Here is a 22,913-nt window from a genome sequence, read left to right on the forward strand (position 1 = left end):
TTTCTATCTCATTTAATTTCTTAAATTTATTTTATTTTATTTTGTGTTTCCATGGTTACGCTTTTTAAAGATCAATCTTTCTCATTTTTATTTCCTAAAAGTATTTTAATACCTGTTGTCATTGTTTGGAAGGGAAATTTTGCAAGACTTTTTTTTTTCTTCTTTTATTTAAGCCTGATAGTTGAATATATGTCACTTTACAAAATTTTATTTTCTAGGTAAACCGAGCAAAGCCGAGAAAGGCAGCTAGTGTACCATAATATATAAACAAAATTGTTAAACTACTTAGCTGTTATACTTAGCTTATTTCAAAAACTATTTCTTAATAACAATAGTATTTTCATTTATATACTAGTTATTGATTTATTATTATTAACGTTTTAAGGCAAATGTTGTCAATTTAGAAAGTAAAGAAAATTTTCCCGTTTGATCAATTGATAGGTAGATAATAATACACTAGTTTTTACTCAGAATCTGTACCAAGAAGTCATGAAATTATTCTTAAAAAAGCTTTTGAAAATTCATGCATTGAGCTGTTTGCTTGACTAATCCTATGCTTTCGTCCTTCGATAAATTCGAAACACACAAGTCTGTTTCTAATGAAGATTTCACCGATTTTGCTTAGTGTGATTTTTTTGCTCAGTATCTTTATTTCTCTCAAATGATATTAATCTTTACAGGTTTCATATACACTTATACATGTATAAATTCCATTCCTAAACAGTTTTGAGGAGAAGAAAAAAAATGGATAAAAAAGTTCCTTTTTTTCCAGTTTTAAAGGGGTATAGTTCCATAGATTGCATTTCAAACCACAACACTGATATGCACCCCTCAAAATTAATTTCTAGGTATGCCACTGGAAAAGAGAGCCAAATCATTACAATAAATTATCAGTGCAGAAAGGACTTCTTCAAACAAATCCGAAAACACATCAGAACAACTCAAAAGTTATAGTAAAAAAATTAGAAAAACAGTGGCAGAGTAAATTCATAAATCAATCGTGACAATCAAAAAAAGTGTATTCATCACATAAAATGATAAATTTCATCTACAAAAGCAGAATTTTGAAAGAATGAAAACGTAAATCGTGGCCGATCACGATAAATTGTCCTTTCTGTACGAAGAACAGAAATTTATGCAGCAAAGTAACAATGTCTGTATTTGTTATCTTTACCCAGTTTACAAAAGAAACTATATTGAATGAAACGAATCTCAATTCCCGATACAAACATTAAAGCTGTTGCAAAAGTATGAGCAATCAAATGAAATAAATAATGAACAGTAGACGATAAAAACATGAAAGTTCAAACCTGTAAAGTTGACATTTCTTTATTGTGAATAATTACGTTTGTGAAAGAATACTTTTTAACACAAAATCCTAGAAATTTTCTTTAAAAAGACGAAAACACTAATGTAGTTAAACAGACAGCCATCTCGTGTCAGTGAAGCAAGTTAAAATAAGTCATGTTTTCAGAGATTTCAGTTGGGTACGTAGTTTCGATTCGCTCACGAATAAACAACTTTCTGAAAATGCTTTATACGTCTTTAATGGGATTTAATTATTCTTATGTATTTTATAATTGATTTAATGCGATATTTAAATCAAAACAATGATATATTTTAAAAAATAATAATACAAGGACTCATTTTTTTTGTATAATATTGGCAACGTCTTGCCAGATCTTTTGTTGAGATGTCAATCCTTAAATTTCACCAGTCAATGCGCATGCGCCTTGGCGCGTGCTTGGCGAACTAAAAAGCGATAAACATACGAAATGTACCACTACTTAAACGACGTTATAGATCGCAATGCTGCAAAATGGATATCTGCTGTATTGCCAGTAAAAAGGCGGTATTTGAAAATTAATTAATTTATTCATAAATAAAATTAAAGTTCCTCGTTTTCTTTTAAAGATTTTTTTAAACAATAAAAAAAGTCAAACACAATTAAAATTTGAAATAGGTAAAATAATCAAAGCAGAAGCCAATAAAAACAGGGAGGGGGATCTTCGCGATATTTAGGGGGGTGCACCATTGATCTTAGGGGAACACCCCTCACTTATTTGTACAAAAATACTTTTAAAAGTTTGAAATAACGTTTTACTTGATATATAACGTCAATCTTTCAGGATTTTTTATTTACTCCACTTTTATTAATTGCCCCTTTGCTAAAAGTACTTTAGGGATTATCCTTTAGACTGCAAACGTCACCATTTTGTGGGGGGGGAGCAGTCCCCAGTTTTAACAATACGTCGTTTTATAATAGTGGGTTGGATGACATTTTTTGAATTTCGTCTTTATTCGTCCCTACTTTTTTCAAACTTTTCCGAGCTGTCTTCCTAAGACGGCTGAAAGTTAGCTTCCTAAAATGTCCTAAAGATTCCTGATTTTTTTAGCAAGGTCTGGTGACTTCGACAAAAACGGCACGGAGTGGCACTTTCTCCTTACTTTGTACCGACATATAAGATTTGGAACAGCGTTTTACTTTGCTAAATAAACTGGGTAATTTACAGCTGCTTTGTTCATTGTTTGGGACATCATCGTATATCCCATGCATTAAAAAGGTTTCAGGGCCACGGATTCTTCAATCAGCCTTCTTGGCACCCAATATTCTTGAAATGAAGTCGCTGTGACTTACTTACACACCTTACACAACACAAGCTCCCCTCAGGGAAGCGATTTACCTCTAAAGTTAAATCAGTCTCAATTCGAAGCTCCCTACTTTTTGTTTGAGGATTTTTTTTTTTTCTGAATTACACACACATTGAAAGCAAAAGCATTGATGCTAGAAATATTGTTCGTAAAAGTGGCCCAGAAGAATTCAGATTCATGTTTGAATTCCTCCTTCGCCCCTGACATAAAACTGTTTGCAATCTAAGCCAGCTCTAGAAAAAGAAAAAAAAAAATTAATTTGAATTCTGAAATTTTGAATTCAAATTATGTTTTTCGCAATCGCGAACTGAGACAGGACCCTACTCATTGGAGTTATTGTTTCTAGAAACGGTTCCTGTCCCCCCCCCCCCAAGTCTGCCTCTCCTCCTGGGCGGTTACGTATGTATAGTTGTGTGTGTGCGTAGATCTGAGTGTATGCACGTAGGCGTGTGTGAGGGTATGTGTGTGAAGTCGTGTGTGTGTATGTGTGTGAACGTGCGTGTGTGTAGGATATGGACGCCTCCGACAAGGAGATCGGATAGCTCAAAACCGGAGCAGCCGAGCCGCGCCGCCAGCAGAGGACGGCGGGCGGTGGTGCTGCAGAGGCTTCTGGTCCAAGTTGAAAAAGGCACGGACACCATAATCGGTCAAATTAGAACAATAAGCAATCGTGATTCCTCAAAAAGAATATCTCAATGCGGGAAAAGAAAATCTTTATTGTCAATTGAAAAACGTGTGAAACCGAAACCACATTTAGGAAACTAAAAATCGTAATCGAAACTTTCATATTTACCTCAATGGAAAGGAGAGAGACAAATTTTCACATTTGGGGCACTGAAGTCATTATTTTCTGTTCTTTTGTCACTACTGCGCATTTCCTGCAATAGCACTTATTTTCACGCGATCTTAATTTTCGCGAACCCATCAAAATTGCGCAAAAATAAGTGCTTTTTGATCATATATCCTTCAGTGTCCTAATAAAGGACATTGGAGTCAGTATGAGGCCAACCATGGCCTTCTCTAGATTAACCAAACACAAGCAAAGATTAGGTATGCAACGAAATTTCCTTCTTAATTATTCAACTACAGTAAACTCCCAATTAGTCGCGGCCTTTTGCACTTCCAAAAAAAAAACTTTTTTTGGCGGTAATTAACTGAATGCACCCATCTTGACTTAGCAAGTGCAAAATCTATTTTTAGAAATTGCTATTTCTCTTTTCCTTTGTTTCAATGACAAAATGAAATGTAACTTTTAATTGTCACCAAAACTCATCTAGTTATAAACCAATTTTTAGATCAACACTTTTTACGTGCATAAACGAGTGACCAGACCAGTCTTGAAAAAATCCTCTCCCCTCTCTTGTGCGTTTTTGGTGTAATCTAGCTTGATCTGTTGAAATTATCTGCTTACACGATATGCTCACATATGAAGGTAATTCAATTGCAATAATGAGCCATCTGTTTTAAGCTTTTCATGTATTTTTTACACGTATTATCTATTTTTTAAGTGTGTGCGAGTGATAATAATCCTACAATTAATAGTCTTTTTAAGCTACTAAGCATTTGTGCTGTTTTCATTTAATTTAGCTGATTATCCGCAGCGACCATGCCACTTTATTCTGCAGATAATAGTTTACTGTACTATAATTACTGTACTGTAACTATAATGAACCAAAAAGAAACAAAACTTCCTGTAAAATAATATTAGGTTGTCTCGAAGTGCTGTATATGTACTATTGCCCGATGATAACCAACTACTTATTGACAACGCTTTATCATCAGTTAGGCTTTCTGATATCGGTGAAGTGACGATCTAGTGAACTTTTGCTGTACTACATCGAAAATTGGAGACAAGTCCTTATTTGCACACCCACTTTATATAATATAACAATTCAGAAGGAAAAGTGGCGACACCCTTCTTTTTAATGGAGCTATATTAATAGATTTTAACACCACAATCGGTAAAATGACATTCTCTAAAAAAAAAACGGGAAATCTCCTCAGAAAGCAGAACAGATGGTTACCGTAGACTCCTTTTATCCAATTCTAAGTTATATTTTAATCCCCATGAAATAATAGCATGAGAAAAAAAAATCTTTTTGAGTCATTTCTCCTTTAAGCTAAGCAATACCTATACCAAGGGAAAAAAAACTCTTGGGGGCATGTTCTAAAAGAGTAACTAAATACGATAATTATATTCTGAAATAAAGGATGGATTATTACATTAAAGATATGATAGTGATTCAAGATTGTTATACAGTGTGATTCAAAGAAAATGTACTCTTAGACATTTGTCGCCTTTCCTGCACTGATAAATTTGTACACTATACATCTGAAGTTGCGCTCACTTCAACAAGAAAATACTGTTACTAATAATATTATCACCCATTAAATTTCTAAAAACGTTTTTCACTCATGCCTTATATTTTTAGGTTTTCTACTTTAAAAAAAAAAAAATCATAATGCAGGTGCAGGTGATACTTAAGAAGGTGCATGTAATCGATTACTGTTTCTTTTAGACCCTAGAATAAAGCAAATGTTTCTATTTGCTGTCAGGAAAGATGTAATTTTTGACTTATAGTCAGTTTTAAAAAAACATGTACATATCAAAGTGCTCTTTACTTATTTTCATGAAAATGCATGAAATATTAAAGCAAAAAGTATTGGACGTTTTTACAATGTGTTTTGAAATTAAAAATTATTTTCCACCTTTTCAGTCCTGTGTTAAACATCTTTTACATTCATCATTAATTAATACAGTGCCCGCCGCTTATTAAAATCACATTCGTTCTGAGGACATTTGATTTTATAAAGCGGCTGATTTTATAAACCGGCACTCATGCACAAAAGATTTTTAAATATAAATACTCTAAAAAAGAAATAAATTAGGATTAGTTGTATTTTATTTTTAGTGTAGTTGTATTGTATTATTTTAGTTCAGTTGCAAAATACAGTTGACATTTTAACTTACATAAGGTACATTTTTAAAATTTCTCAAGGGTCTAAAAATACTGACTTATTGTTGTTTGAATAAGAGAATTTGAAAGTAAAGATTGAGAAATCCCTAATTTAATTGCTGCATCACACTAACTACATTTAGGAAGCTTGTCATACTAATTCAAAATTTTGAATTAATCTTTCACACTCAAGTCGTCATGACTTGCTAGCTAACAATTTTAAATCAATTGTAAAAATGAACTGTCAACCCTTGTAGATAGCTGAATGAGCACGAACTGATTGACTCAGTGGTGAGTGAGCAGGGCTGCATTTCGAGACAGTTCTGCGAAGTGGAAACAGGCAGCACCAACTAAATATATGGTTCTGAAACAATTCTCTTTAGACTGCTTCATTTTTCTTTTTTTTTTCATTCAACTCCCCCCCCCCCCCCCAAAAAAAAAGAAAAAACGTACAACCTTCACCTTTTTTTTTTTGTTTATGTGGAATTCGTTATTTTATTAGTGCTGCAATGTTTCAAATCCTTGAAAAAAAAAATAAAATCCTGGTTATATTCAGAGAAGAATTAACATATGCTCTCCAAAAGTTTGATTTTATAAAACGGCAAGGATGATTTTATTAAAGGATAAACCTAACATGTTTTGATATAGAAATGATTCTGTTCTTCCAGATTTGATTCTATAAAGCGGCTGATTTTATAATCTAGTGATTTTATTAGCGGCGGGCACTGTATTTCCCTACAATATAATTCATACTTACAGGGTATACATTACCCAAAAAATAATTTTCAAATAAACAGAAGATTCATGCATTCATATAACTGAAGAAAATTCTGTCATCAAGCATATATTTGTGTGTATTGTGCAATGTGTCATTTTATTATTTTTCACAAAATGTTGGGCTTTTACCAAATAATTCAAAAAATAGTACACTATTAGCTTTAGATTTTATTTCAACTAAAAATGCTTACACTGTTGCTGCAAACTTACAATACAATCTGTCTATAGCTTGGGTAAAGATAACCTGGCAGCATTGTGAAGGCAACGCAGGAAACAATTTACAATAGCTGGGAAGGTTATAAGAATATTTAGGAAGCATTTGTGCATGATATTTACACACAGACAACTTATATAACTAGCTTGTAAGAAACAGCAAGAAGTATTATGTTGTTCAAATAGAAAAAAAAATATATTTTTATAGCATAACATCCTGTTCACATGCAGAATATTAAATAAATTAACAAGTATTTAAATGGTTCAATAACATAAATTTTAATGAAAAAATTAATTAGTTAAATTAGCTGCATTTTTTAAACAAATAAGCAAATATGAATAGGGACTAGAGTTCTAGACTTTACAACACAGGCCATATTGTTATATTAAATGTAAATCCAAATAAATGCAAATCGAGGGGGGGGGACATGTTTGGAGTTACAAGGTATCCATTTTTCAAAGCAAAAAGATATCAGGGTTCATACTCTATTTGGATGAAAAAATTCCATGACTTTTCCAGAACTTTTTCATGACCTTGTTACATGAAGAGAATAGCACTATTAAATATCAAACTTGCCTTTTTATTTATTTATTTATTTATTTATTTATTTTTTTTTTTGGAAATGAGTGTTAGCAGAACTTTTATGTAAATGCCACTACCTAATTGAAAAAATATCAGTGTACACCTAAAAAACTGAATAATTCTTACCTGTTTTCATCATATAAGTTTAAGTTAAGTAAAACTACAGTGAATGATGCTTAAATGTTGACTTTTTTTTTTTTTTTAATATATAAACAGGCAGAATGATAATGATTGGGGAAAAGGTTGAATGAATCATTACTAAGTTTCAATAAATTTGCTTCAAAAGTTGCCTTTTAGTGTCAACTTGACAATTTTTTGGTTCTTTGAAATAAAGCCATATTCTTTAGTAAATTCATGTTTCTAAACCCGATATTTATTTAAAAAAAAAATAAAAACATTTCATAATAAATAAATCTTTTGATTTAAATGTACTTGTTTACTTATTTGTACATTTTCAAATGTATATAAATTAATAGGTTCAGAAATTCCAGAACATTTTTGAATAATGACACTGAACGTACCACTGGGTCGCATGGATTAGTTTTGTGGGCCGTATATTGGGCACTACTGTTTTTGAGCATTAGAATTCCCCTATTTCTGTATTCTATCGCATGACTAAAGATTGTCCAAAACCTTCAACAAATTGAAAAAACCTCTGATAAATTTTTAAATAAAGATTTAGGAGTGTGGAAACGAACTTGGATACAGTGTTTTTTGAAATCGTTCAATTTTCCAGTTTAAATAGCTTTTATGGTGCAATACTAAATCACTCAAGATTCCTAATATTCTTTTTAGCTATAGTTACTTTTTCCCAGAACATTTTTCCATGGCTGAAAATAAATTTCCATGACTTAGACTGAAAATTTAAATTTTCCATGACTTTCCCAGGTCTGAAATTTGCTTACTGTTTTCCCATGACTTTTCAGGATTTCCATGACCCGTACGAACCCTGAGATATGAGCTGATTGAAAACATCTAACAAGATTTTATCAATTTTTAAAGTGGGAGAAAAATCTTTTGTCGGAAATTTTTATATTTACAAGCTTACACCTTTTTGCACTGAAAAAGTAATACCAAAACATGCGTTGGCAAATTTTTGCACTTATAAAATTTGTTCAATTTACATTTCTTTTTAACACAAAGATCCTCCTTTTAAAGTCCTTATATTATTAAATGTTCATAGGATGTGTAAATGAAGATTGAGTAAGTATATATGTGTAACAAATAAGACTTGTTGTAACAGTTTTAAACATTTAAGAATAAGAAGTAACTACATGTTTAATACATAGAATCAAAAATTTTAAAGTAGTGAAATAAAGTAGTAAATAAGAAAAATCAAAACATGTAAAGTGCACACATCTCCTTGTTTCATGCATTGGAGTAAGAGCTCTCCATAAAGCCAGCACATGTAGGAATTAGTGGCTTTTTTTTTTCTTTTCAGAACCTAGTAAGCCAAAAGGTAAGCATTTGTAATACATTAACTAATATAAACAATAAGTGGATAAGCTAAATTACAAATAAGATTGAGTACCAGGTGATATATATTTTAATGCAATTTGTTCCCTCATCAGTAAAAACATAGTTCATTATCAAGAGACCTTATTTCTTTATACAAAAGCTTAACTTTCTTCATAAACCTCTATTGTAGTAATAGTCAAATCATGACTTTCAGATCAAATGTGCTGTTTTGAAACTAAAGGTTTTACAGAACAGGAGATTCAAGTTGAGGAGCATTCCATCCAGACCCAAGAGGTTGCTCAAACTGCTGGATCGTTGTCCCGAGGGACATCACCTTATCTCAGAAAGAAAATAATCTTTCACTGAGATAAAGTCCTACTTTTATAATTTTTTTTTCAAAGTTGATGTTAATGTTACACAAAAAAGTATTACAGTAAGCCCCTGATTATCCATGGGGTGGATTATTCACGAGTTAATCATAAATCAGAAACATGTATTTTCACAATAAAAAACAAATATCAAAAACTTCTGTGTATTTCTGTCTAAAATTTAAATTTAAACTCAGTTGTCTTTTGTTTTATTTATTTATGGATTTTTTGTGCTATTTCACATACATACATTTATTCTTTATTGATGTTAAGTTCTCTTGTACGAAACTACAAGCTTTTTTCCTGTATTGTATGTATTTTCACAGTTTTGAAGAAAGTTTTATGCATTGAAACAGCTACGTTTTCGAGGAAAAACAATTTTACCTTATTTGTCGTCCCTCATTTTAGCCTTTTTGTGATTTATCCACAATTTTTATTATCTGTGACTTTTGTGTCATCCAATTCGGTGGATAATCCAGAGTTTACTGAATTATATATTATTAACTTTTTTTTTTGGCTGATCAAAGATCAGTTTTTATATTTTGATGTATAAAGTTTATATCAATAATACATAAATAGTCTTTCTTACTATTATACTACACATATATATTTTTTTGCTGATCGAAGATCAGTTTTTATATTTTGATGTATAAGTTTATATCAATAATACATAAATAGTCTTACTATTATACAACATATATTATATATATATATATATATATATATATATATATATATATATACACTGAAGTGACAAAAGTCATGGGATACGTCTTAATATTGTGTAGGTCCTCCTTTCGCCCGGCGAAGTGCAGCAACTCGACGTGGCATGGACTCAACAAGTTGTTGGAAGTCTTCTGCAGGAATATTGAGCCATACTGTCTCTATAGACGTCCATAATTGAGAAAGTGTTGATGGTGCAGGATTTTGGGCACGAACAGACATGTCGATGATGTCCCATAAATGCTTGATGGGATTCATGTCGGGCGATCTAGGTGGCCAGATCATTCGCTGGAATTGTCCAGAATGTTCTTCAAACCAATCGCGAACAGTTGTGAACCGGTGACATGGTGCATTGTCATCCATAAAAATCCCATCGTAGTTGGGGTACATGAAGTCCATGAATGGCTGCAAGTGATCTCCAAGTAGTTGAACATAAGCATTTCCAGTCACTGTTTGGTTCAGTTGCACCAGAGGACCAAGTCCATGCCATGTAAAAACAGCCCACACCATTATGCTGCCACCACCAGCTTGAACAGTGCCTTGTTGACAATTTGGGTCCATGGCTTCGTGGGGTCTGCGCCACACTCAAACCCTACGATCAGCTCTTAGCAACTGAAATCGTGACTCATCGAACCAGGCCACGGTTTTCCATTCATCTAGGGACCAACCGATATGCTCACGTGACCACGAGAGTCGCTGAAAGCGATGTCGTGCTGTCAGTAAAGGCACTCGAGTCGGTCTTCTGCGGGCATAGCCCAAGGAAGACAAATTTCGCCGCACAGTCCTACCGGACACGTTCCTCATTGATTTCTGCGGTTATTTGACGCAGTGTTGCTTGTCTGTTAGCATTCACAACTCTACGCAGACGTCGCCGATCTCGGTCGTTAAGTGCACGCGGTCGACCACTGCGCTGTCCATGGTGGGATGTTATGCCTGAAATTCGATACTCTCGGCACACTCTTGACACAGTGGACCTGGGAATGTTGAATTCCCTAACGATATCCGAAATGGCATGACCCATGCGTCTAGCTCCAACTAACATTCCGCGTTCAAAATCTGTTAATTCCCGTCGTGCGGTCATAATCACGTCAAAATCTCTTCACATAAACAACTTGAACACAAATGAAAGCTCTGCGAAAGCACTGCGCATTTATACCTGTTCTACGCGATGCTACTGCCATCTGTATATTTGCATATTGCTATCCCATGAATTTTGTCACTTCAGTGTATATATATATATATATATATATATATATTTGCTGATCAAAGATCAGTTTTTATATTTTGATGTACAAAGTTAATATCAATGATACATAAATAGCTTTATTATTATACAACTCTTTTTTTTTTTTTTGCTGATCAAAGAACAGTTTTTATATTTTGATAGACAAAGTCCATATAAGTGACATAAATAGCTTTAATATATATCAACATCTTTTTTTTTTTGTTCTAAAATCATTTTTTTTTTTAAATATTTTGATGCACAGTGTTTTTTAAAAGACAAATAATTAGGCTTTTTACAACACTAACGTTTTTGTTCAAAGATCAGCTTTTATATTTTTATGCACAAAGTTTAAACAAATGACGATAAAATACCATTATTTTACAACAATAATTTTTTTTTGTTCAATGACCAGTTTTTCTACTTTTATTCTTAAAATTTTTCAAAGCATTATTAATGTGTTATTACATATCAGTGACTTGTTAAATTTTTACAAATAGTATACATTTTAATTTTTGAGGTATTACAAATGTTATAATAAAACTGAATTTTTTAAATTATTGTGATAAATTTTTATATTTTAATTCATGGTCATAGTAATTCATCATTACTCTTGTTTTCTGAAGAAGGCATAAGAAAATGACCGTATCATAAACCATTGATTCCATCATTAAACAGATATTTTTTGTCAAAAAAACATGACAATCCTAATTTGTTTTGAACAACCGTTTCAATGTTATGATTTTTTACGCTTATGTTTTGTTGGTTATGTCTAAAAAAAAGATTTTTATCCAATACTTCTTTGTATAAATCACAATTAAAATTTTCAGTACATGATTTTGTTATAAATTTGGCTGTTTTCTTTGATCCATTGCTATAAACTAGTGAATACATTTTACATTTTAACGCAATAAATTCTTTTATAGGATAAGTGGAGGAAATAGTTAAAATACACATATAGATTTCTAACTCCATCAACAAAAATTATAACATACAAAACATGTTGTGCATATATGCTTCCTTATTCCATGTATTGAAGAAAGAGCTCATCACAATTCCAACACATGCATGATATTTGCTTTGCATATCTATATGTCTTACATGATTCCTTTTTTCGCAGAGTGGTCATTAGCAGTACATCAGCTGATGGAGATAATAGGTACACAATGTAACCTAAATTGAGGGGGAAGGTAAAAAATGAATACCAAATAAACATACTTCAATGTAACTGTCCACCCTCATGAATAGATATATACTCAAATAAAATTATAAGTTACAATTGCTTACATTTCTTTATCGCTTACATTTCTTTATCTACAGTAAAATTAAAGCCTTGAGTTTAAATTTTTCTTTAATTTCTAAAAGCAGAATCATACCAGTACAATGTTTCTTTTTTTTTTCCACCCACAAGAATGTCCGAATGCAAAAACATCAATTTCATGTTTTCAGATTTCAATGCGTGAAATACGCTAGGCCATCATTAATAATACTGTCAGGATTTCAAAAAGTACATTAGTGAATGTAGGTAACTGAAAATATAGCGGACACAAAGTAAAAAACAGTATAGTGAACCGTTCTTCACAAAACATACTTTGCACTAAATGAAATCAGACTTTAAATTTCGACTATGGAAATAAAATCAATGCTTCCTCCGTATAGTAGGAAATCACAACAATTTCAAATGGTAAAAAAATGCACATGTAGGAATATATTAATTAAAAACAGGAACACCATGCAGCAGATCAGAATAGGCAGTAATTTAAATTCAGTAAAAAAAATTTACGACAAGCGAATGATCCATTATTTCAAACAACAAAAATACATCTTTTTCATACCATATAATTTCAATTAGAAGATAATTACTTCAAATATTTGATTATAATAATTACCTAAATCTTAAGAGAAAAATATCATGCTATATTCATAAGAAAACATCACAATAGGTAGCAAATATTCCGTCAAGGCGTCAAGGTTAACATAAAGTATTTAGTTTGGCGAGAACTGGTTTGGCTTTGTTAGGCGAGTTTATTCCAAGCGCATGCGCATTCAACTGGTGAAATTTATTTAGACGCGGCGGCGGCCCGGCGTCAGTCTCAGTTTTAGCAGCTCTCTTCTCTCTATGCACCATGTCCATTCTACTGGTTCCATTTTCCATTACTTCGTGGAGGGAGGTATTGCACGTGGTGAGCAATCGAGTTCTCAGGTTTAATCATGACGCCGTTTTTTCCAGAATTTTGCAAAAGTTTAGGAATAAATATGCGTTCCTATTTATTTTTCAACGTGTTGTTTCCCATTTGCGTCCATATTTTAATATTCACAGTTCAGGTATGGTAAATACATAAACCTAAGCATTTTACACAGGTTTGTATCTTGTTGCATCGTTTTCGTGTTTACAGTTATCGACCCTTTTTCTTAGTAATACTCTAAAAAGCAGTTTTTTCTTTTCTTGCTCAGTGTTATTTTTGATGATTTTGTCATATTTTCCGATCAATTTTAATTTTATGATCCTAAGCTATTTTTTCATGTAAATAACTAATATTTTCCTTTAGTTAGTAATGAAATTTAAGCTGCTCTTATAAATATCCCTGTTGTGTTGCAACAAATGAAACGCACCGATTTATTTTCCTAAAATATTAGTTTACTGACTTTTTTTAGTCCCATCTCTTGAATCTTTTCACATTTTAGCATGTGATGATAGTTGATTTAATGAATGTAATAGTGAACTCTTTTATTAGCTCTATCTGATGCTAACTTTATTATTTTCAAAAAAGTGAACTATCAAAAATGCCCGAGTCTAGAGCATAGGTGATGACAAGTATGCAATATGAATTAACCTGATTTTGAAATTAGCTCTATCTGATAATAAATTTAAGTGTTGAGTACATGTCATTTTTCTTGAATAAGTGATTTTGGTACAACAATGATGATGTTAATTCAACAGAATGTATAGTGTTGAATAAAAATGAGCTTTTTAACTCTGAGAAGTATCAAAGTCTTACTGACTTTTTAATAAAAATAGTGATGTGATGACACTCAAGGTATGAATATTTTATGATTCATTTTGTACCTAGGTCTCTGATTCACTTAAATGCGTCTATACCTCTCAGATCTATCAACTCTGAGTTTTTCATGTTTTCAAAATGGTGCGCAAAGTGATGATACTCAGGATATGAAACTTTCATGATTAATTTCTTGTACCTAGGTCTCTGATTGCTTTACTTCTGAGTTTTTTCTATTACTCAGACTTTTAATGTTAAAAAACTGATTTTTATTCTATTGTGATGATAGTTTAGATCTATGCCTCCTTCTTGGCACTCCTACACTTATAATGGTGTTGATGTGAATGCTTAATGGAGGTACAGCAATTAAGGACTATGCCTTCGGTGCCAAGACTTGTGTTTTGGACCTATCCTTGAGGTCCTTTACAAGTACAGTGAAACCTGTGTAAGTTGACCACTTGAGGTGCACTACTTAAGTGGTCAACTTTAACAGGTGGTCAACTTACAGTGGTTGATTTATATGGTAATGGCTAATTCCGTGCCTTATAAAAGTGGTCAACTTAGACAGGTGGTCAACTTCACAGGTTTTACTGTAATAAAAAAATTTTTTGAAGTATATTATATGGTATGTTTGATTCGAAATTTCAGACTTCCAAAGATTGGAAATATTTTTCAGTTTTAGAATGTGCTAAGACTTTAACACCCTTGATTTTGATACATATGCTAGTGAAATTAACCTAAAAAAGTTAGTTCTAAGTAAGGTTCAATAATATCCTAGTCATTAAATGTGTCAATTCACTTTTTTATAATACTTTTCCTGTTGTAATTTTAAACATGTAGCCTCAGGACAGCCATAACATATCTATCCCAGAACTAACAATCTATAATTCTTTACATTAGTTATGTTAAGCATGGAAATTGAATCCCTCCTAAGGTATGATGCCGATATATTTGTATCTAGGTCTCTACTGCATTAAATTAGTTGATTTTGAAGGTAAGGAAAACTAGTATTGTTTGGTACAGCTTATGATGATCCTAATTTGTCAGAAAAACAAATGTTGATTTTATTATGAGCTTTTTAACTCTGAACTGTATCAAATCAAAAATAAATTCATCCCTCGATTTTGCAGTAAGTTGAAATGGATGTTATTATATTGAGTTCTCTTGTGATGAAAATAATGTATTCTTATGATAGCATGATGTGGCAAAACTTGTGATGACAACCTACGACGGTCTGCTGATTACTAATGAATGAAAGTAGATGTCTGATGTTTTGCCCCCAAAGCCTGATCTTCTAAGTTTTTAAACTAAAATGATGAGCCGTCTCGTTCGTATGATTAAATTTGATTAAAATGGACACCTGATTTAAGAACTCTTAAGTTCAGATTGTAATTGTTCTAGACATTGAAAAAAAAAATTTAACTGAATATTGCTATGATGATCAATAGAGCCAATCCAATGAAAACTGATAATAATATGTTGCTGATGCATGTTTCAGTATTACAGGCCTTTTTCATAATACTGTTAAAGTGTACATTTTCTCTTTAGGAAGCTTAATATCAAAAGATCTGAAGAGTAGTATATTGAGCTTTATACATTGTGGTATGTGCTTAAAAATTTAGAAATTCTTTGCCAGTGATGGTAGTATTTGCTACTCTTGATTAGTCGTGATAAACATTCTTTGTTTTAGCATTGAAGGAATTGGCTCAGTCTGAAAAAATTGTTTTAGCAAACATTTAAAATCTTAAGTTTTGCAATCCCAACATTTGTTTTTTACTTTTCACCTTATAAATTAGAAGTAACGTGGAGAGACATAATTAAAATATTAAAGTGCATTATTTACATTATTTTGTCACTATTTCTTGATTAGCACTATAATGCTACTTTATTTGCAATTAGGTTTTTGCCGTTTTCCATTTTTGCCGGTTATTTCCATTTTTGCCATGGTTTTTTCCACTGTCCCCAAAAATACCTTTTTGCCGGCAAAAAACCCAACCCTGATACCTACTTATTTTATAATTATATTTTCACTAGAGGACCCAACAGACGTTGTTCTGTTTGAACTTTGTAAATTGAAAACTTAAACAATTTCAGTCAACCATCAAGTGTTTGAACCATTTTGTTGAAAAAATAAGTAAAAGAAAAATGTTTTAAGCTGCTTGGTGTCAGAATGCATATTATTATTACATGATTTATCTAATGCCCACTGAGCAGTTGTTTCATTAACTTTTTTCTCCCGTACTTAATGGTTTGATGATTAAAAGTGTCTAAGTGTAAAAAACTAACTACCCATCTAGACCAAACGGGAAATCCCGCTGCAACATCTCCCATATGAAAAAGAATAAAACAAGTGAAAAGAATCTATTTAAAAAATGATAAATGTAAAAACAGTTCTGAATAAGGAAAAATCGCTCATCCTTCTCCCCCCTCCTCTCCCGATATAAAATACACAACTTCTTCAACTAAAATGCCTAAAACTCTTTAAAACTGAAAAACAAATCTTTGCCATTTGAAATATTTCGCCAAATAAAAAATACAATAAATTACATTAACAGTAGCTTTAAAATGTAAACAAATGAAACTCTATTGTTTATAGCCCAAAGTCGCTAAGCCACCATTTTACCGTAATCCAGTCGATCAGCGAGTGAAGCCAACTCCAACCGATTAGCAGTTCGATCTTTTGAATGAAAACTTTTAAAACTTCATATATTGCCTAATTTGTTCTTCCCACCATGTTGTAATTTATCTGGACGAGAAACAAATGTTGCTAGGTACGGTACTTTCTGATCATTTGGTTAGGAAAACAAAAAGCACCGATCCAGTCACATGGTTCAACTACGATGACAGAACACACGTTTTGTGTGAACTTTCCAGTACTTTACTTTAAAATATATCACGGGATCTAAAATCGTTGCTTTTAAGAAATGAAGGCTTCACTCTACGTTTTATCTATTCCCAACTGACATATCACAGCAGGAAATTTCATTGTAAAAAGCAGAGCTGGCTTTCTTATTGTCCTTTGGCAACAGGTTCTCGCTCAACAATAGGTTAAGATAAATATTAATCATTTGGGAGATATAACCGTTCAATGTTTAAATTAATTCATTAACAAAAACATTTCCGATTCTTTCCATCGCGCTTCGAAACCATGCTTGCCGCAACTTAATTACACACAAAAAAATTTGATCAAAATCGGTTCAGCCGAATAGACTCATATTGTTTGGTTAAGACATGAACTGGAAAATAAAATGTTAGTTTTTCATAGCAATCTCTGCTTTTATTTAACCCCAGATTTTATTTGCATTGTAAACTCTCTTTCTATATAAGAAACCTATCATTCTGCAGAATCATAGATTATCCCATGAGATTGAAAGGGATTACTTTTACATAAGTGTGCTGTTTATGATGATTGACTTTTGTCAGTTCTGCTTCTGAATGGTTGTGAGGAGCTTACTTAGTTCTGAAAAGCACATCTATAATTGTCAATCCACTGATTTAGCATTTTAAAGTTGGATCATCAAATTGCTCTTATTTTGCTTTGATATGATGTTTGAAACATGTTAGACTTTTGATTTTTCCATGAAACAAATGTTGTCTGATCAAGGCAATTTCTTTTAAATCACTATTTTTATTCAATCAAAATTTCAGACTAAAAGTTGTGTGGTGTCTTTATGATGAGTGAATTTTGTCAGTTCTGCTTCTGAATGGTTATGAGGAACATAATTAACTCTGAAAAGCACATTATACCTATGAATCTAATGAAGGGGTAGTAATTTAACTAGGTTTTATCAATGTGTAGCTGCCAACTTGTACGATTTAGCCGTAAATTGCAAGATTTCTGGATGTTTTGTACTATTCTACGCCTTATGGCAGATTTGTAAGAGAACTGCGCACTTTATGAAATAACAGCATAGAGAACATATCTGTAAGAACTTTTGAAAACTGTAAGATTGGCAACTTTTCAAAGTTTAAGTTCAAAGAAATGTTTATTTACTTATTTAAAATTTTTTTTTGCTTATAAAATAAAAGATCAAGTAGAAGTAAAGATTTGAAAAAGTTGGCATGTTGGCAGCTATGCCAATGGTTTTACCCAGGTTTTTATCAAACAGGATTTTGATGGATACTCGATAGTACTAATACTTTTAGTCACCATGTGGCAGGCACTACCCTTGTTCTTGACCCGCTAAATCTGGCCAAATAATTCATTGGGTAAGGTAGTCTATAACCTTTCATGTCGCAATTACAAGGTCACTCATGATGATAAATTGCATTCTTGGTCTGTGTTTCTGACTTAAATGATGTAAATGCTTATCTGATGTTGCATTGTAAATATAAAGCAAACACCAAAGATTTTACAGCTTAACATAGCAAAAATGAAGGTACTTCTTGGAGAAAATATTTGTTTCAATCCAAAGAGTTGCACATTCTAGAAAAGGCCAGTTTTATTGTAAGCTGATCTTTAAACAGAATAAGTGCTAAATTAATGAGTGGATTACTCCACGCAAATCAGTATTGTTATTGGCTTTGCACTAACCAAATCCAACAATTTTTATAGTGTGTACGAACGTAAACATATCACAACTCTTATTTTCATTCTTATGTAATAAAGGTTAAAAGTAAATTCATAAACTAAGTGCACTCTTGCCTATGATGATAATATTTGATAATGATTTTAAATGATTCTTCTTACCACCAAGATCTCTGAGGTGTAATGTGATTTAATGCTAGATTGTTTTTAATTCTGAATTTTGCCAACACAAGTAGTTTGGTATTTTCAATTCTGAATTTTGTCAACACAAGTAGTTTGGTAATCCCGTATTCAGTTGGGGCCTAAATGCGAGTGTAAAGCAATTTTGCTGTCTTATGATGATAACAAACGACGGTCTGCTGACTGTTAATGAATGAAAGTCGATGTCTGATGTTTATTGCATATTGTACATTTTTGATATATTTCACCTAAATGATTAAGCACTTTTCCTTGTATAAATACCATTAAATAAAAAGTTAAATGCTGAATATTGCCATGATGATCAATAGAGCCAATCCAATGAAAGCTGTGATATTAGTATATTACTGATGCAATTCATGTCAATTTCATTTGTCTAATTTTTGCCGATTTCAATCATCTCAACACTATTACTATAAACAATATTATTGCTTTGTCCCATTGCTTCGGCTGTTACACCTCTCTGATGCTTAATTTGCCTTTGATGTTATTTGCTACTCTTGAGCAGTCATGATGAGAAATAAACCACCCTATTTGTCTGAGGCTAAATAATTTTTAAAGTCCAAGTTTCTGACCAAGATATACAGTCGTCCCTCGCTACTTCACGCTTCAACTTTCGTGGCTTCACTACATCACGGTTTTTTAGTTTTTTTTTTCCAAATATAGTAATTAGCCTTCTTTATGCACTCATATAAACTTTTTCCTACAAAAGAATAACAAAAGTATGTCTTTCAAGTAAGGTAAGTTCTTCTGAGGGGCTATAGTTGTACTAGTTGAGGGAATGAGAGTATAAAATCGTCGAAGAAGGTATAGTGAAAGTCTAATTCATTTTAACCGTTACACTATCACTAGAGGATAAACAAATCTGTAAATGGTATTCAACAGTGTACTAGCTTTTTAAGTTGTATGCAATACCTTTACTACGTAGAAGAACAGGGGCACATATAATCACTAACTGGCAACTAAATCTTCATTGAACAAGTTATTTTCATTGTTTAATACTGACAGACCACAGATTGTATGGAAATACAAACATCCATTTTACAGCCGGAATCTTTTTACCTAATCTTTTTTACCGATGTCGGTGTTTGCAAGAGCAGTCTCTTTCAAATGAGCGGAATATGCGTATCAAATTTTTACTTTTCCTCCTTGTTCACATAGATTCGTCTTATCTGAACGTTTGAAAATTCCATGCAATCTGTGGTTGGACAGTAGTGTGTAAGAAATGTGTGTGTAGTTTTATTTCCGAATAATAACTGTGACATCTATCACGTCTTGTATATCTCATATTCTTTGTAATATATTTAAATAATGCAAATGTAATGGTGGCTAAGGGTGCTGTTTCATGTCTAGAGGGCTCAAACTATTAAAAACCTATTTAAATTGTCCTAAGTAAGTTTATGTGCTCTAGTTAGGGAAATATTTTGTTTATAATCAGAATCCTACTTCGGGGAAATTTAGTTATCACGGTAAAGCCTGGAACGAATTACCGCGATAAACGAGGGTTGACTGTATATGTGTATTGTGTATCAGATATTCAAATCATGTGCTACTCCAAGTGTCAAACCATCTTGAATTAAAAAATTGAAGCTTCATGTAGCTGGTTTCTCTTGATACTGACTTCATCCCTTAATGGTCTTGTGAGAGGCTGTTCTACAATGATATAGCTTAGGTAAACAGTACAAAAGATAACTTTTTTTATTCTATTTATGTATGAAAAATTGCAACCTAACTTAGAACAATTGGTTAGGCTGCAGTCAGGCTTAATGTAAATGGCATGGAAGCTAATGTATGTTGTATTTTATTAGTCAAGTATTCGATCCATGAACGAACTTTTATCTATGATGATAAATATGGTATGATTGAAAAGTGATTCCATTTACCACCAAGATCTCTGATGATAAAAGTTATATTGAGCTTTTAGATCCTGATATAGACGGTTACTGCTCCTTAAAATATTGCAATGAAGATAGCATTATTTAATTGGATGAATTTCTTCAACTGATTATCTTAAGTGATGATAAACTTTTCTCTGAGCAATAAACCAGAATTTTATTTTTTTGTTATTACCTAAAGAGAAGTTTAACATTTGATACTCTCTGTTTCGAACAAAAAAGCTGATTGTAAAGCACATTAAAATTCCATTGCATTGGACTAAAAGTTCATTGTAATGGGATTTTACTGTACTGTCTCAGACTTCTGCTGACAGTAAGGGGAAGGGAAACCTGTTGGCCTGGACCAGATTTTTTAAATGAGGAGTAAAATATATGTATGGCTTTGGGGAAGGAGGATTAGAATATGGAGGACAGTATTTCTGTGCATGCCCCTCACTAGCGACCAACCGGAGTCTACTGGGGCTGGTCATGTCGCTGAGTGGATTAAAATTGCACATAAAGCTTCGATGTGTTGTGATCTGCACTGGTGCCTGCCTGTGATGATGATATTTGCTACTCTTGAGCAGACATGATGAAAAGTAAACCACCTTATTTATCTGAGGCAAAGTAATCGAATGCTAGTCTGTATTCATGTTAATTTGAATTGTGGATATAAAGGTGTAAGATATGCGTAAAAGAACCAAACCCGGGGGGGGGGGGGAGCTGCCGTCTCCATCTGAGCTCTTCTGGCCAAGACCTCTGGGTGTGAGGCAGGTGTTTATAGTGGGGTTTACTCTAGCATTCATAGATGGAAAGTTGTGGCATAACTAATGATGATTAGCTAAACTTGGTCTGTGTTTCTGACTAATTGATGTTCAATGTGTGTCTGATGTTATGTGTATGAAAAAGTAATGTTAATGACAGTCCTGTTACCTTCTGGCAGCTATAATGTGCCTTTCGTTCTGAGAGGTCGGTAAATTTATTTTTCCAATGGGAGAGTAAGTTTTTCGTTGTTAGGAGCTTAATCCATGAATTTAAAGCACTTTTATCTATGATGATTAATATGTAATAAATAATTCTCCACCAAGATCTCTGATAGGAATATTTGGGTGGTAGTGTATGACATAGCTCCTTCACTTTTTTGTTCAAGACAGTGGCACCATATACAGATGAGTACGAGTAAATGTTATTTCCAAACTTTTAAAGAAGGCAATACAAGTAATATATATTGTTAAATGTAAAGAGGAGCTAAATTCATTCTCCCTGTGGTTTTGCAGCCCCCCTCCCCCAAAAAGAAAGAAAAGAATTCAAAGGAAGAGAAAAATTCAGATTTTTTAACTGTTAGATCATTATGCCCTTCCCCTTTTTAGCTTTGATGTGATGTCTTAAACATGTTAGACTTTTGATTTCTCCATGAAACTAATAACATCTGATCAAAGCCTTTCTAGAAAATTTTGACTGCTTTATCAAGTCTAGTCCTTCATGGGTCAATGAGTTTTATGCTTCAGTTTGAAATGGTGTGCTATGTATGATGATTGAAACTTGTCAGTTCTGCTTCTGATTGGTTGTTGAGGAATTTACTTAGTTCTGAAAAGCATACCTTTTAATAAATCTGATCACACTTATTTAGCTTTGATGGTATGTTACAAACATATTAAACTTGATTTCTTCATGAAACAAATGTCTGATAAAAGCAATTTCTTAATAAAATATTTCGAACAATTAAAATTTCATAGGCCTCTTGGCTATCATAATTTAAATCTAGTCTTGAGCAGAGCTGTCAACTGCTACAAAAAAATTTTTAGTTTCTACAAATTACAGCTTTAAACTACGACATTATGAAAACGGGTCCAAAAGTTAAGGTTTTATTTTATTTTTTTAATTTCTAAAAATCAAACTTCTGCACGTTCACTGACTGTCTCTGCTCAACATGCATCGCTCTTTGAAAGTTGCATGGTGTAAAGATGGACCGATTTTTAGATCAAGGCGCTGATCTAGTCACTGAATCTTCGGCAAAAAAGCAGAAAAACTGCCAAAAATTATGTGAAAAATATTTTTTTTTTTTAAATTCTGCATTAATATTTTAGTTTTCATGCTTGAAATTTAAGTCATTGTTTTTGCTATTTATACTGTTGGCAGTTCAGCAATGTTGAAATCTGCGGCAGCAGTCGCGCCCCCAAACTGCAACATGCAGCTACGATTTTGGATTTTCAAAAGTTGGCAGCTCTGGTCTTGAGTTTAGGGTGATAAAAATTTATGAGAAAACAGGCTAGATTGGTTTTAATTTGTGTGGTATTTATAATGAATGAATTTTGTCAGTTCTGCTTCTGAATGATTATGATGACCTCAGGGTTCGTACGG

General features: G+C 32.5%; 1 protein-coding gene and 4 non-coding genes across 5 annotated transcripts in view; 4 read left to right on the forward strand and 1 right to left on the reverse strand.

Moving 5' to 3' along the window:
- LOC129227045 (vacuolar protein sorting-associated protein 4-like) overlaps positions 1-1,483 on the reverse strand; it is a 50,002-nt gene extending 48,519 nt beyond the window's left edge. The window contains exon 1 of the mRNA XM_054861685.1: positions 1,311-1,483. Coding sequence (XP_054717660.1) covers positions 1,311-1,325 — 15 coding nt within the window. The 5' untranslated portion in view covers positions 1,326-1,483. The remainder of the gene's footprint in view (positions 1-1,310) is intronic.
- A 12,385-nt stretch (positions 1,484-13,868) lies between these two features.
- Positions 13,869-13,939, forward strand: LOC129227075 (small nucleolar RNA SNORD36). The gene has a single exon (XR_008580824.1). It is a non-coding gene; the product is annotated as a small nucleolar RNA SNORD36 (small nucleolar RNA).
- Positions 13,940-14,253: 314 nt separating this feature from the next.
- Positions 14,254-14,383, forward strand: LOC129227071 (small nucleolar RNA SNORA57). Its single transcript, XR_008580820.1, has one exon. It is a non-coding gene; the product is annotated as a small nucleolar RNA SNORA57 (small nucleolar RNA).
- A 589-nt stretch (positions 14,384-14,972) lies between these two features.
- On the forward strand, positions 14,973-15,045 carry LOC129227069 (small nucleolar RNA SNORD36). The gene has a single exon (XR_008580818.1). It is a non-coding gene; the product is annotated as a small nucleolar RNA SNORD36 (small nucleolar RNA).
- A 3,549-nt stretch (positions 15,046-18,594) lies between these two features.
- LOC129227070 (small nucleolar RNA SNORD24) lies at positions 18,595-18,661 on the forward strand. The gene has a single exon (XR_008580819.1). It is a non-coding gene; the product is annotated as a small nucleolar RNA SNORD24 (small nucleolar RNA).
- Positions 18,662-22,913: the final 4,252 nt, after the last annotated feature.

This window comes from Uloborus diversus, chromosome 7, assembly GCF_026930045.1.
Source record: "Uloborus diversus isolate 005 chromosome 7, Udiv.v.3.1, whole genome shotgun sequence".
Taxonomy (NCBI): Eukaryota; Metazoa; Arthropoda; class Arachnida; order Araneae; family Uloboridae; genus Uloborus; species Uloborus diversus.